This window comes from Chaetodon trifascialis, chromosome 12 (genome assembly GCF_039877785.1).
Source record: "Chaetodon trifascialis isolate fChaTrf1 chromosome 12, fChaTrf1.hap1, whole genome shotgun sequence".
Taxonomy (NCBI): Eukaryota; Metazoa; Chordata; class Actinopteri; order Chaetodontiformes; family Chaetodontidae; genus Chaetodon; species Chaetodon trifascialis.
In genome coordinates, this window is record NC_092067.1 from 505,229 (window position 1) to 521,985 (window position 16,757).

At 41.5% G+C, this 16,757-nt stretch overlaps 1 protein-coding gene across 3 annotated transcripts in view; it reads left to right on the forward strand.

Moving 5' to 3' along the window:
• Positions 1–14,550, forward strand: part of itgb2 (integrin, beta 2) — a 64,895-nt gene extending 50,345 nt beyond the window's left edge. For all 3 annotated transcript variants that reach the window (XM_070975850.1, XM_070975851.1, XM_070975852.1), the window contains 4 exons: positions 1,572–1,791; positions 1,897–2,111; positions 4,902–5,068; positions 14,111–14,550. In XM_070975850.1, coding sequence (XP_070831951.1) covers positions 1,572–1,791; positions 1,897–2,111; positions 4,902–5,068; positions 14,111–14,176 — 668 coding nt within the window. In that variant the 3' untranslated portion in view covers positions 14,177–14,550. The remainder of the gene's footprint in view (positions 1–1,571; positions 1,792–1,896; positions 2,112–4,901; positions 5,069–14,110) is intronic.
• Positions 14,551–16,757: the final 2,207 nt, after the last annotated feature.

Genomic DNA, 16,757 nt, shown 5'->3' on the forward strand with positions numbered 1-16,757 from the left:
AGGCAGACTGCATTTGCCTAAATGAGCTTTATTATTATTACTACTTATTAAAATTGTCTCATGTCAAGTATCCAAAACCTAAACGCTATGAACCTCTAGATGGCAGTATGGTTCCGTGGTAGAAACTCAGAAAAACTTTCTAGGAGGATTAAAATCATAGATTTGTCATTTTGTAAGATAGAAACACAGGAAAAGCATTGGTATCATACAGATTATGAGTTTAGTACTGTGAGAACATCCAAAGTTAACTCAAACATATAGATAACATTATCCTGGTGTGATAGAAAAGAAGGACACAGACATACAAAAACAGTTTGCTACAGGAATGTCTAATTTACAATCAGCATTATCTGATTTTGGAGATTCCTCTGAGCCCTGGCACTTATATCATTCAGATGGTGTTATTATCCTTATCGGGTGTAGCTGTAAAGGAAAAAAAATTGCATCTCCATGAACAACACTAGGTGAAAGGTAACCTCTGCAATCAAACTGTCTGTGCTTCCCACTTCCCTAAAAGAATGGGGGAAGGTGTTTTTAAGCCAGATATCCTGTCTCTCTCCGAAATCACACCTTCCTGTAAACAGTCCAAATGGTCAATAAATCTTAAAAGGGATTTTTTCCAACTCCATTTCTCCTCAAGGAACAGGGGGTAAGAGAGGGTTCTGCTACAAGGGAAAGGAACAGTTTTAGAAAAAGAAAGGAAGTTTGACAGCAACATTATGATTGGCTCACAGAGGTTGTGGCATAATCTGATTGGTTTAAAGCCCTCAGTCAGGTGATTGAGTTAGAAGTGGAAAAATGGAGAGACAGAGCAGGAAAGAGAAAAACTGAACTAAAAAAAGGATGAAGATAGTCTATCTTATTGACCTTTTGCTAAGCTTCATTTTAATCAGGAGACACTTAAAGATGAAGATGTAGATTGGCATGTTGTACTGGCTGTAAATTTGGCAGAGATGGAGGGTGAAATGGCAATGTGGGGAAAGGTGGAGCATTTTGAGCAGGTGATTGTTTGAGTGATAAATATAGAGAGGAGCTTTGCTGGAGAATGATTTTTAGAAGATGGACCAGATCACATCACAGTAGATACTGAAAGGTTCTAGAAACTCACAGTTAAAGGATGGTATGAGGCTCACAAGATTTATGTCTTTATCTTGAGGGATTTTTGACCTGAGACGAGCTTAGGATGAGCTGGGCTGAGATAAGGAGGAGCTGGGATGGCAGAGGCCAGAGAATGTTTTGCACCTTAATCTGAAATGGATATCTGGTTGACCATGGAGGCAGGATGCAGAATAGATGCAGTGGTTGGCTGGCAATTGCCCTGATGTACAGTAATATTTTTGAGAATGAACACATCAGCTAGACCCTTTTTCAGACCCTGCTGATCTGCACTATTCATAAACTTAGTTGGACCAGGGAAATATTTTATATTTGAGATAAAATTCCTGAGATTGCACACAATCAGCCCTCAGAGGGAATGCAGGGTATGTGAGGTAATCTGCATACACAAATGTGTAGTTCAAATAAGGTATAGCAGCACTCTAACTCTGCTCTCCATTCCTCACTATTTATAGGAAACGGTAAGTGTAACTGTGGCAGATGTGAATGCTACTCAGGTTACGAGGGCTCAGCCTGTCAGTGCAAGGTGTCTGAGGAGGGCTGTCGCACCCTTAACAACACTGTGTGCTACGGCAGAGGGACTTGCAAGTGTAACCGCTGTGAGTGTCAGGGGGAATACCAGCGTCCACGATGCCAAATATGTCTCGGCTGCCCTGACCCTTGCCAGACCAAATTGTAAGGAGTCCAAACTTCTACTCATCTTCTACAATTTCTTTAATCATAAATGAACAAAGTTGCCCCACTGATGAACTAAGTTGTTGCTCTTGATTTTGTTCTCAGGAACTGCATTGAATGCCTTGGTTTTGACTCAGGTCCTTTAAAAAAAAACTGCAGTGTGGCTTGCAGCAATAGCATTCATCATGAGATGGTAGACCAGTTCACCATACCAACAAGGCAGTGCCAACAGAAGGACACAAAGGGCTGCTGGATGAAATTTAAGCTGGACCAGTTGGTTGGAGAAGATAACTACAAGGCTGAAATTCTGAAAGAGAGAGGTAAGTTCCTCATTAAATACAGAAAACTCTCTGTGATCTGTTTAATTGTTTAAATGCAGTTCTGCTATTTGGAAACATTAAACAAGACGAGGAAGTAGCATGTCACGTCATCCACTTCAACTTAGCGGAGCTACAAACAAAGCAATCAAATGCGTTTGTAGTCATTACTGGAGACTTTAACCACAATACTTTGGACAAAACTCTGCCAACTTTCAACCAGTTTATCAACTGTCCCACCAGACACAGCGGCACATTAGACTTACTGTATGCTAATGCAAAGGATGCATACAGTGTGACTGCCCTTCCCCCTCTAGGCAGAGCTGAGCTGCCAACCTGGACTGTACACTGCTTTCCCGACAACAAGCCCTGAATCACCAGTGAACTGAAAATTCTGTTGAACAAGAAGAAACAAGCTTTCAGGTCAGGGGCCTGACTGTGGGCCAGGTAAGAAGACAGCTTGAGATGCTGGACCTGGGCAAGACTGCTGGCCCTGACTGCATTTGTTCCAGAGTCCTGACGACTTGTGCCAGCCAGCTGTCCGTGATCCTGGGTCATCTCTTCAACCTGAGCCTGAGCCTGCAGAGAGTCCTGGTGCTGTGGAAGATGTCCTGCATGGTTCCTATTCCAAAAAAGAAATCTCCATTTGGCCCCAACGACTACTGACCCATTGCCCTTACAATGCTCATGATGAAGGTGCTGGAGAGGCTGGTCCTGGCCCTCCTCTGACCGCAGGTGAAATCATCACTGGACCCTCTACAGTTTGCTTAGCCCATCTGGGTGTGGTCGATGCCATCATACACCTGCTGCAGTGTGTATCCCACAATCCCACCTGGATTGTAGTGGCAGTACTGTGAGGATCACTTTCTTTGATTTCTCCAGTGCATTTAATACCATTCAGCTGCTGCTCCTGGGTGAGAACCTGCAAGTGATGGGAGCCTACATGCTCACAATCTCCTAGGTTGATTACCTGACAAACAGACTGCAGTTTGTCCAACTGGGCAACTTTCTGTCTGAGACTGTGGAAAGTAGTTCATCGTGCCGCCTACAGAAGTTTTCAGATGATTAAACAGTGGTGAGGTGTATAAAGGATGAACAAGAGGAGGAATACAGAGCAGTGGTGGAGGGTTTGTGGAATGGTCTGGTAAAAGTCACCTGCTAAGCATGGCCAAGACGAAGGAGATGGTGATTGCTTTCAGACGGAGCAGGACGACCACACCACCACTGTGTATTCTGGGGGACAATGTCACAGTGGTGCAGGATTACAAATACCTCAGAGTGCACCTCGACAACAGACTGAACTGGAAAACCGACATCAACACTGTCTACAAAAAAGGGATGAGCTGACTATTTCCTGAGAAAACTCAGATCATTGAATGCGTGCGGCAAGATGTTGGAGATCTTCTACCAGTCTGTTGTTGCCAGTGCACTCTTCTTTGTTGCTGTGTGCTGGAGGAGCAGCATCAGAGCCGGTGACACCAACAGACTGAACAAACTGATCAGGAAGGCTCCATTATTGGCTACAAACTAGACACTTTTGAGGAGGTGGTGGAGAGGACACTGGACAGACTGTTATCCATCATGGATAACCCTCAACATCCTCTTCACCACCCGGTGGACAGACAGTGGAGCTCCTTCTCCAATATACTGCTCCAGCTCTGCTGTCATAAGGACCGCTTCAGGAAATCATTCCTGCCACGAGCCATCACACTGTACAATAGCAACTTAAACAGTTAATCCACCAACCTCACAAACCCCAACATTTTACATATTATCTGCATTACTGCATTATTGCACATATAGTCTGTTTACATTTATTCATCATCTGAAACTGCACAAAATATTTTGCTGTAAAAAACTTGTTTATATACTTGGTTATATTGTATTTTTATTATATTATTATAATATATAGTATGTATTATACGTTATAATACATATTATATAACTATATATTTAGTTAGTTAGTTAGTTAATTTACTTAGTTATATTTTTATTTTTAACAAACTCCTGTTATTCCTGTTTCTAATTTTTGTGAATTTTTTTGTTACTTTTTTATACATCTGTTGTGTACATGTGTTTGGCTGTATGTTAATTTGCTGCTGCAACAAAATAATTTCCCAAACTGGTATTAGTAAAGACACAGTTTAAAGTCGAAAGGCTGTACTTAGGAATAGCAGTGCTTTGAGCTAAATGCTAGCACCAGCATGATAACATGGTCACAATGACAATGCTCCCATGTCAATGTTCTGCAGGTATAATGTTTACCATGTTCACACATTTTAACATTTGCAATTAACTACATAACACAAAGTAAAGCTGAGGCTAGTGGAAATGTCTTCAGATTCTCATCATAACTTTTAACAGTACTTTGGTCATAAACAAAAGTACTGTCCAAATAAAAATGTTGTGCCGATGTTGGTGCTAAATGAAAAGTCAGAGGATCACCAGATTTATTACAATTCATCCAGAAGGAAATGTAAACAGTAAATGAACTGTATTTAAATAGCACTTTTCTAGTCTGCATTCACCCATTCATACAATGGTGGCTAGGCCGCCTGCTCATTCCAAACTTTAACCATTCATTCACTGATGGCACAGCATCGGAGCAATTTGAGGATCAGTATCCTACTTTGACGTGTGCAATGCCGAGGCCAGAGTTCAAACCACCGACCTGCACACCAACCAAAATTGCTGGAAAAAAGACATTAGCCCCATTTCATTTTTATATGGCTTTATAGTTTTGCATTTTAGATTATGTGTAAAACCTATTTGAATTTGTTCTTCTTCCTCCAGACTGTCCTGAGCCACCGAACGTCACAGCTATCATCGGAGGCTCCATTGCATCTGTGGCTCTCATTGGCATTGTGCTGCTGATGCTCATCAAGTTACTCATCTACATGAAGGACCTGAAAGAGTTCAGGAAATTTGAAAATGAAAAGAAAAAATCCAAGTGGGCAGAGGTGAGATGCTTAATTTGAATGTACAAAATTAAATACTAAAATCAATCAATCAACATTTAAGAACTAGAGCTTTTATGGTTTTATTTCCGTTACATTTCCTGTTGTTTGTTGTAAAGTGTTGTGCAGCAAAGCATGCCTCCCTTTGGGTTTGAATGGCAAGATACATGATCAACTCTAAAAAAAAAACATTCTAATTGGACTGTTATGTACTGCAGCAATGTAAATAGAAGGCCAGTATTGAATACTATTACTGGCTAGTAACATGCTATGCTATGTGTGAGGCATGAGGCCAGTACAACTGGCAGTAGAGGTCAGGATGGTGCATTGACTCAGCTTCATCACAACACTAAGCCAGTACAACCATGTCAATTCAATGCACACACACAACTCTGCATGTTGTAAGTTTTACACCCATTAACAACAAATGTATACAACACAACCATAGCTATAACAAACAAAAGCCACCGCCAGCTCTTGTCATTATTACAGGGACATTGTGAATCAAAACTTAGAAACAGAAGAGTGTCTGGCAGCCAGCAGGTTTTCCACAAAGCTCAGACCATATGTCCTTCATAACAGCATGGGCCTTACTAGCGATCAAATATTTCTGTGAGGAGTTCAGACATATTGTTTGCTGTGTGCAAACAATATGTCTGAATCCCTGTACAGGAAGTACTGGACCCCAATGTGTCCCATTCTCAGTCCTGCAGAATCTTACCCTAATAGACCAATAACAGCAGCTTAAATTCAATCATTGTTGCAGCTTATATGACAAAAGCTCATATGTACTACTTTACCATCCTGGGACTGGGTGATGAAAGTCCTTTTACTCACAGTTCTGATGTGTGATAGGAAAAGAGGGATCTCAACCTCTTTGACCAGTCACATGGACCGTCTAAAGAGTGCAAGCCAGCATCTCCAAATCTGGTCAATATGTCCTGACACAATCCAATAAGCTTCAGTTGTTCTTGCTGTCTTTCTGTGTTGTTTTGATGTGCCATATAGCTTTGGAATTTCACTATATATCAGGATTTACTGTTGCATATCATCCACCTTGATAAAAAGGTGGAAACCTGCAAGTCAGAAACAATTATCTTGGCTTGTGAATCATCTAAAAAAGATTAAGGGCTTCCACTGACAATAGGGAACCTGAACTTTAATTGTCATCATAAATAGTTATATTTTTATTCTGATTACCACCATGTCACAACAAAATTAAAATCGAGATTGTGATGATGACGTTTAGGAATCTAGGGTACAAAGGGTGCAAAAAGCATAACCTCCACCACTTCCTTGGCAGACATAATAACTGATGAGCATCTGTGTCTGGATATACTTTTTTTTTTTTTTTTTTTGTCTGAGAGAGGGTGGTAAGGGAGACTTGGATGTATGGACATCTTGTTTTTGTTCAGCTACCTCATAACTTTCAGGGTGTGTTTTTTTTTTTTTTAATGTTTAAATGTGGCAAAGGAATCAAAACCCAATGACTAGTTTGTAAGTGCTTAAGTATCAATCCTGTAGTATCAATCCACACATTACCTGCTTAAGCAGGTGCAATCAAATAAGCAACCTGAAAAGGGAGAAGGGGTTCGCAACCACTCTCAATAATACATTTATCTCACTTACCAAAATACACAATGCTGGTTGCTTTGCAGGTAAGGTGGTTGTTGTAGATGTCTAAGAGGGAGGGGAGTGAATGATCATTCCAGCTGTATTCAGGGGCTGCACGGTGGTGATCGCTGGTTCGATTCCTGGGTCGGGCCTTTCTGTGTGAAGTTTGCATGTTCTTCCTGTGCATGCATGGGTTCTCTCCAGGTACTTCCTCCCACAGACCAAAAACATGCTCATTAGTGCTCATCAATGGTGGAGTGAGTACATGACCTCAGTACTTGAGTAAGAGTACAAATTCACCTTGTCAAACTTACTCCACTACAAGTAAAAGTAGCTCAGTCAAAATGTTACTTGAGTAAGAGTAACAAAGTACTTGCTTTTAAAAGTAAATTTCTTTTTTCCACATCAATGATTTGCTGCTTCCCCTCCCTTTCAAATGTATAGGACCTTCAACTCCCTGGACCCAAATGGACCTTTATAGGTCCATTTGCTTTCACTTTATGCTCTCAAGGTTTAAATTGTTAAACATCTACATTAAAATTATATACCTTAAAAATGTACATTACTTAATTTACAAGAAGTCGACACACCTACAGAATGTATAAGCAGCGAGTATTGTATAAGCAGCAAGTATTGCCAGTCATCGCTTCTCCTATGATACCCACATCAATACAGCATGGAACTGCGAACAAGATCTTATCCAGCAACATTTTAAATATCATCCAATGGTGGTCCGTCGTTCAAATGGCTTATAAATTGGACCTTGATATGAAAAAGGTTGCAAACCACAGGACTAATACTATGCTATAGAAAGCCTGCAGAAAATCCTACAAAGTAATTAAACGAATCGGGTCATCAGAAAGGAAAGCGATTGTCATCCATGTTTTATTAAACCACATGAAACAGTGACTGACCATGCCAACACTTCCAGGAAGTCTAGAGCCTCAAAATTACCATTAGCACATTAACCTTTTTTTAACAAAGACAAAAAGAGCCATACAAAAATAAATAAATAAAAAAGGGAGTACAAACCTATTGTACAATTAGGCTACACTAGCACAAGATAGGAATTAAACTACGCACACATTTGGAAAGAAAAACTTAAGAATTGTGAAAATAGCCGATCACAACGCCTCCAACCCATGTTTAGGTACAGCAGGGCATTTTCTGTCTCCTCCCTCACTGAGAGGAGCATTGAAGACATTCTTTAGCAATCTACAACTCTGCTTTCAAGAACTCAACTGTTGAAATAACTTGACTTGACTGGAAGAACATAAACAGCATATTAACAGTAGTAGTACAACAATATTTAACCACAACAAACTGTCTCCATCTGCGTGTGAGTGTATCTCTTTCTGTCGGTCTGTGTCTGTGTGCGAGTATCTCTTTCTGTCTGTCTGTCCGTGCGTGCGTGCGTGCCTGTCTGTCCGTCTGTCTGTCTGTCTGTCTGTCTGTCTGTCTGTCTGTCCGTCCGTCCCTGTCCGTCTCAGTCTCTCCGTCCGTCCGTGTGTGTCCGTGTGGGTGGGTCTGTCTGTCCGTGTGGATCAGTCTGTGTGTCTGTGTGGGTCGGTCTGCGTGCTGCCTGTCTGCCTATCTGTGTGTCGCGGTCTTCCTGAAATTGAAGAAGGCCTTATTCAATTTCAGTAGCAGCTGGTTTTCCAAGTTCTGTGAGTGAATCTTTCCACATCTTGGGGTGAAGAGCAATCCAGCTGTACTGAAAAGCCTTTCATAAGCAGCAGAGGCCGGTAGGCCTGTGTTTAACTTCAGCGACAGTCTGGCTACCACTGGGCAGGGTGTGAAAATGTCCATACCTTCAGATGTACATGCCAGGTATGTATCCAGCTGCTTGGTGGTTTCCTGGGTGTGTGTGTGTGCTTTAAACCAGAGAAGAAATCATCTTCATCAGACATGCTTGAAGAGTCATTTGGCTGCGGACTTGCTCATATCTTGACTGATACAATTCTCACCTCATTGGAGGACATCATCAGTCGTCCAGGTCGTTTTGAACATTGGTTGAAGGATAGCAGCAGCAATCAGCTCTGGGTCAGACATCATTTCTCCAAAACGCTTCTCCACCCCACCTAGCAGTAGGGATGTGTTAAAGACCCGGAAGGAGAGAGTGGGGTTACATTAATTACCTCCAAGCAAAATGGCATTATATTACACACATACTAAGTATTCTTTAAAATATAGTTACTATGAGTAGGGTTTAACCACATAAACCCCATATGAGTGTCTTTTCTGTTATTGTGGAGTAAGCTTCTGATAAAAATAGCTGATCGACAAGCTCAAAATGCGACGCAGCACATTGTGAGCTTGTCAGTCAACGGAAGCTTTCCTCACAATACCAATGCTGGGGTTTAAGTGGTTAATTACAATGTAGCCTTTGCTGCAAAACAATCATTTTACCCTTTTAGAAATTATGTGAATATCTGACTATTCTGAACCACCCCTACCTAGGAGGGCATCAACCAGCGGCTGACAGTATTTCAGCGACGGTCTGACGTTCTCAAGCTTTGAGATGAGCACAGCGATTGTAGGGAGGAGATGTCCCATGCTGACTTTGACGTCTCCCTGCAGTACGTTCAGGGCCTTCGCAACTGGAGCCATGGTTTTGGCATACTCAGCCAAAAAGCACATTTCAGCCTGACTGAACCTAAAGACAGACAGACACATTAATAAATTTAAATTAGAGGAAAAATAACTAGTTACTTTCAGAAGAAAACCCCAACAGGTTGTGTGGCAATTGTAGTACGGTAAGTATATCTACAGCAGGAAATTAAACACATTCACTGACTACTTACATTCCAAGATTGAGGTCAGCACAGACATTTCTCAAAGCCCCCTCTCCTTGCTCCTTGATGATCTTCACGATCCGCTCCACAGCCTGGTAAAAGGAGTTCCATCTTGTGGCACAAGGTTGTACAAGCTGGAGTTTGCAATGCTTTTCCACAATCTCTGCAGCAATAACGTGACATCTTATTCCAGAGAGCTTGACATTTGGCGACAGCTGACCTTGAGAGCTTCTTGTAGTTGCCGGCCTTGTCCGCTTCAGCAGCATCAACAGAAGACACTAAATTTAACAAATGGCAAGCACACCTCTGATGTTTTGGCAGTTGGTACTGGAGACCATCGTCTTCAGCCAAAATGGCTTCTAAATCAATGAACTCCATCTCCTCCTCCTCATTCTCAAGGTCATCAGTCATCACTTTTGTTATCTTCATAAGTTGTCTGCTCTGGAGCAGCAGCAGCAGCATTGTTGTTCTCATCTCCAAAGATACAGAACACTTTTATGAAGTTGGATCCATTGTCAGTTGTGGTTCTGACAATCTTGTCACGGATGTCATACTCCAAATGTATGTCATTCAACGCACCTGCTAAGATGTCGAATGTATGAGAGCCCTTCAAATGTCGACATGCGAGAGCCACAGAATGCCTCTTGAAGGTGCGAGGATCTAACCAGTGTGCTGTAACGCCAAGAAAGCTCCTTCTCCTTGCAGACCAGCAGTCTGTTGTCGTGGCTATATATGAAGCCTTCCTCATTTCTTCCTTTACCCTGTCCTTCATCGGAGTTGTGCCACAGCGAAGCTTACTCTGGACGGTGGTTCGAGACATAACAGTTCTCTGTGGCTGTAGATCTGTGACAAGTTCCTTGAAAGCTGGCAGCTCAACTACAGAGAAGGGCTGGAGACCTTGAGCTATGAAGTTGAGTACAGAATTGTCAACAGTTTTCTGAGTGACTCTCTGAAAGCCTTGATTGGGTTCATCAATTTTCAATTGTTTCACATGGGTAGAAGAGCTCTCAGACCGGTATTTTCTCTTCTGAGATGCTGTAGTCAGTTCTGAGTACTTTGCTGCATGTTGTTTATGTTTTCTCTGTAAAAGACAAAGTATAACTTCAGTTAAAAATAGTTAACAGATTAGAATCAAAATCAGAAAATGGTGACCATATTGTTAATAATTTTGATGTTCATGTCTCACTTTCAGGAAATTGCGCAATTCAAATCATTCCATCATTTAATCCTCAAATCTATTATTTGATTATTCAATTAATGTTGTATTTACAATTGGTTCAAAAAGTTCTTGTCAAGGATCCCAACATGACACTTATAGCCCACAGACCCCATTTCAAAAAATATGCCAGGGACCCCATAAAAGATGATGTATTTTTTATCTAGCAGTGTTTCTCAATCACTTTAATTTCAAGGACCTCCAATTTTACATGCATTTAATGGCATTTCACTCTCTGGGATCCACATTAATATTGTAAATTCAATGTTAATTTAACATTGGAATGAACCAACAGGTCCATTTCGTTCCATTTGCACACTTTGAGTTACAGACCCATAAGGGTCCCAGACCCCAGTTTGGGAATCAATATACTGTGTATTTATAGGTATGATCATTATTGCTGCTACAATGACTGGGGAACTGTACAGAACTAAATAATTTTACTCCTTCTAATCATGGGTCTCATTTGTAGTCCTCTAGCCCCGTGGTTCTTAAACCTTTTCATGTCAAGAACCCCCAAATTGACTCATAAACACCAGGGGCCGGACCCACTTTGAGAACCATAGTGTTCTAGCTACCATGCTGAGAACCAACAGCTGGTTTGTTATGAAGTGTAAAGTGTCGAGCCAAGTTTCATATCGAAAAAATAGAAGACCCACATGCTCTTAAACGTGCTGAAATGTTTACTTACGTCAACGTGTTTCTTCAGGTTGGATGTCGAGTTGTTGAAAGCAGGGATGTAGTTTGGCTTCGGTAAACACAGGAGGCATTTGAAAACATAGCCCTTCTTGTCTGTGTCCGCGTTTTTCACTTCTCGAACATGGACTTCAAATAAGGCCACGGGTGTTCTTCTGCGTCTGCAGAAAGCTCATGGACATCACCATTATCATCAGACTCAGTGCCGGAGTCTCTTTCTTCATTCCCTACTGTTGCCATTGCCGCCTTGTATTTGTGAGTGGAGCATCGCAGCGTGCGTCCCCGGCGTCTTCCTTATATGGATATTGGTCCCGCTTCCGTGAATGATGCATTTCCGCTTTTACGTAGCTCACAGTGGAGAACGTGCACTGTGATTGATTTCTTTTTTTGACGAACACATCGCGTGGCCAATTGCATTTACAGCAGCCAAAAACTAAATGTAACGCTTACTTTTTAGCCTTCCCAGAAATCTACTCGAGTAAAAGTAACAGATTCGTCTTGGAAATGTTACTCGAGTAAGAGTAATAAGTATCAAATCAATATACTACTCAAGTAAAGTACAAATCCTTAAAATCTGTACTTAAGTAAAGTACTTAAGTAAATTTACTCCGTTACTGTCCACCACTGCTGCTCATTAGGTTAATTGCTGACTCTAAATTGCCCCAATGGTTTTTTGTCATATATATGTTGCCCTGCGATCGGCTGGCAACCGGTCCAGGGTGTACCCCGCTTCCCGCCAATTGACAGCCGAGATAAGCTCCAGCCCCCCCGTGACCCCGAAAGGGATAAGCGGCATAGAAAATGGATGGATGGATTGTCTGGCTTTATTTACATGTTTTAATCCAGTTTCAACATTGCAACAATACAAAACACTTTGTAACTTTGTTTTGAAAATTGTGCTATAAATAGAGTTTATTACTACCATTATTTATTATTAAAGTGTTGCAATATTTATTATAAAATCGTCGCAGCGCCATGTTAGGTCGCTGCCTGTTGCAGTAGCTCCGTTGTCTTTGTTCGTTCTTTTTTAAGTCTATCTTTGCAACTTTGTTTCTGGTGACTGTGTTGTGATGTTTGCGTGCAGTAGTGGCCCTTCTGTGACTTTTTGCACTCTTCGTAATGGAGGGCCATACAGAGAGGAGTGGGCCCGCTGTCTACACACATGAACAGCTGAACCCGTGAACTGAAAAGTCTGCTTAATAGGAAGAAATAAGCCTTCAGAACTGAGGAGTGATCAACACGAGCTGAGGGAGAAGCTGAGGCAGAATAGAGATGGAGGAAGCTGGAGGCCAAACTCCAGCAGAACAGAGTGAAGGATGTGTGGACAGGAATGAAGGCGATCACAGGGCTCAAGGCAAGAGACAGACCAGCAGCCAGCAGCCTTGAGAGGGCCAATAAGCTAAACCATTTTTCAACAGGTTTAGCTCACAGTCAGGAGTGGCCTCAGATTCCTCCACCCCCTCACACCTCACCATTGTCCACCACAGCCTCCATAACCCCACTCTGTCCAAGCTTTCTCTCTCCAACCCTCATCCTCCCCTGGTGATCCCTCTCTTGGACTGGGGATGTTAGGGATGTGTGGGTGTGGACGATGCCATCATACACCTGCTGCAGCATGCTCACGCCCACCTGGATTGTAGTGGCAGCACTGTGAGGATCACTTTCTTTGATTTCTCCAGTGTATTTAATACCATCCATCCGTTGCTCATGGGTGAGAAGCTGTAGGTGAAGGGAGTTGATGCACCCACAATCTCCTGGATTACTGACTACCTGATAGACAGACCACAGTTTGTTCGACTGGACAGCGTTCTGTCTAAGACCATGGAAAGTAGTGCAGGAGCACCACAGAGGACTGTTTTGTCTCCTTTTCTCATTACCTTGTACACCTCGGGCTTCCAGTATGACTCCTCATTGTGCTACCTACAGAAGTTTTTGGACAACTCAGCGGTGGTGAGACCAGTGCACTCTTCTTTGCTGCAGTATGCTGGGGAGCAGCATCGGAGCCGGCGACACCAACAGACTGAACAAACTGATCTGGAAGGGCGACTCCAGTGTTGGCTGCAAATCAGACACTTTTGAGGAGGTGGTGGAGAGGACACTGGACAGACTGTTATCCATCATGGATAACCCTCAACATCCTCTTCCGTCCTGGTGGACAGACAGCGGAGCTCCCTCTCCAATAGACTGCTCCAGCTCTGCTGTCACAACGACCGCTTCAGGAAATCATTCCTGCCACAAGCCATCACACTGTACAATAGTAGTTTAAACAGTTAATCTCTACCAACCTCACACACCCCAATGTTTCAATGCACATATTATTTGCACTTCTGCAATATTGCACAGTGCTGTGTATTGTTTATAGCTCTTACCTCTCTCTCTCTCTCTCTCTCTCTCTCTCTCTCTCTCTCTCTCTCTCTCTCTCTCTCTTGTTAACTGTTAACTGCTGTTAACATTTGTTTTTATATTTGGTTATATTTTCTATATTTTATATTGGGATCAATAAAGTAAAGTCTAAGTCACCTTAATGGACAGAATACCTCTTAATATAGTCAGTTTTTAATCTGTTGTGCTAATGGCACAAGAAATACACATTATTCTCAATTACCATGTGACTATTATTGTACAGGTAACTCACTTTCCAGCCTTTGTTTGTGCCAGCCACTGGTTGTTGAAAAAACACAATTGGTAAAAACAAACTAATCATCAAGTTTTCTCTGTTTTCAGGCTGACAACCCCCTGTTCCAAAATGCCACCACCACTGTGACGAACCCAACCTTCACTGGAGAGTAAGGGCTACCACTGCAGCACAGTGTGTTCAGTTCACATATCCGAGTTAATGCCTGCATGTTAGGAGAGAAACATTTGTACTGCTCATGTGTTTGCAAATGTCCACATTCATGGATGTATTTACTGGCTTTAATGTTGACTTGCTTTCTGTGATAAAGGGACAGTTCCCTCCAAAATCTTTTTTTTTTCTTCCTCTTACCTGAGCAATAAATGGACTAAAGACTGGACTGTGTTTAAATAAAGCTTTGCAAGATTTGCATTTTTCTCTGTAGATACAAGAGCTTGGTCTGTACCAGCTCTATATGGAAAGTGTCGTGAGACAACTTTTTTTTTTGTGATTTGGCACTATACAAATAAAATTGAATTGAATTGAACTGAACTGAACTGAACTGAATTGAATTTAGGCCTGACATGGTCCCCTACTGAATGATATGTGGAGATCACTGAAGTTTCTCGCCAAATCAAAGTGAAATTCCGTTTATTGATTGAATACTGTCTGTGACATGTTTCAATAGACTAACCAATTTTCTAACTGGTGTTCTATTAGCTGCAATACCAGTACTGTAAAGCAGACTTGACATCAAATCAGGACCAAGCATAAAAACATAATCCAAGGTGGTCTATAGTTTCTGTGCCTTCATCATTAGTGTGTGGATGACATGCTGTGCAAAATTTTACTATTACCTGAAGCAAATGGGGAAAAAAATGATATCCTTAATCACCAACTAAATGTAGGTAGATGTCTGTGACCAAAAAAAAAACAAAACAAAACACAATGTATACAGTTTGCCCTGCTGTAATTACACTGTTCGGTATTATTACTAACATACAGCTCATCAAGTTGAATGTATTCCATCAGGTGACAATCTATATTGCTCATGGAGAATAATGTGAGAAAAGAAATTAGCGACATTGCTGTTGAGTTTTTTTTTTAATTTTTTTGGTGTGTTTAGCAACAAGCTGAGTGCCATCAAGTTCCATTATATTTGAGTGAAGGCAGACATCTCTACAGCCGGTATCTGTAGAACTCTGTAAGCCAAAACAATCTACATCAGGGGTGTCAAACTCAAATACACAGTGGGCCAAAATTAAAAAATATGTTCCATGTCAAGGGCCAGACTGGTTCAATGTTTATTGAAAAACAACAGCCAAAAAAATAATTTCCTTCAAAGAAAAACCAAACATGCTCAGTGGTAGCAAGAAAAGAGTGCAAAAAGTAAACATATATTAAAAATGAGTTTGCCGCTCTCTGATGCACACTAGCCTAAGCCAGATACTTGAACCTGAAACTAACGGCTTATAAAACCATTTTAATTTATAAACAACATTAAGAACACAAGAAAAATCATTTGCATTCACTTCTTATGTCTCTTTATGCAGGTTTTCCAGAGTAATTTATCTGTCTATGGTGTTTCGTTTCATACTGTCTTACATAAAATTTTTTTATTACAGCCACACTTTCTCTGCACAGAAGACAGACAGCTTTGTCCTTCATATCCACGAACATATACTCTGCCTCCCACCTGCCTTGAAAACCTGTTTTTAAAGTCCGCCTTACATTTAGCCATTTTTCAGGGAGAGAGTAGCTGAAAGTTGACCACAGGTAACTAGCTCCATCAGGCTGCTGATGAAAGAGTGGGGCAGTGACTCACATTTGCGGGCCTTTGATTGATGTGCCAATGCACTGGCAGTGCATTGCAGGACTTGTAGCACTAGTGGTGTGTGCAATATACTGGCGGGCCAGCTCTAATAATAATTAGATATTGTCATGCGGGCCAGATAATTCCATCCTTGAGTTTGACATATATGATCTAGATGGTATGTATTTTCGATTTTGAGGTGAACTGTCCCTTTAAAAATGAATAACTGTAATTTACTACACATGATTGCTGTTGCATTGTATTTGTTTACTTATTCCAAAAAAATATGCAAATGTTTTCTCACTGAATATAATTCACAAGATGCAATGTAGTATAGCTTGAAATGTATGCAGTACTGGAGTTTGCAGTCTGCGGAAAATAACGATATACAATGTCACTCATTCCTACCTCCATTAACTGTCCTCACCACAACAATGGCTGCTTTACCCTGAGGGTGGGACTATCAGAACTCACTCCAAGTTTAATTAAAATAATGAATGAAGCGCCTCCTTATGTGACATATTGCATCCAATCATTTTTTTCCCCTCTGCTTCTTACAATTCAAAGTAAATCAATGCTGTTTTCTGTTATGATGTCTTGATGTCATTGTCTTAATGTCATTGTTCTGAAGCCAAGTCCCAAAATAAGTAGTAGAGTAGGTACTAGTAAGTAAGTAGTAAGAAGTAGAATTAATGTACTTTTATTTGTCACACGTTAGTTGTGCACACTACATGCACACACGCCATGCTTCCGTGAAATTGTTTTCTCTGCATTTGACTCCATCCTCAGTCTGTCGATCCTCCGCGGCAGACCAGGAGCGGTGGGCTAACGCCAGTGCCCGGGGACCAGTCCTCCTTTGTCACCATTGGTCAGGTGGTGATCTTCTTGCATGTTTTTAGTGGGGGTTATTACGGAGGAAACCCCGGGTGAACACGGGGAGAACA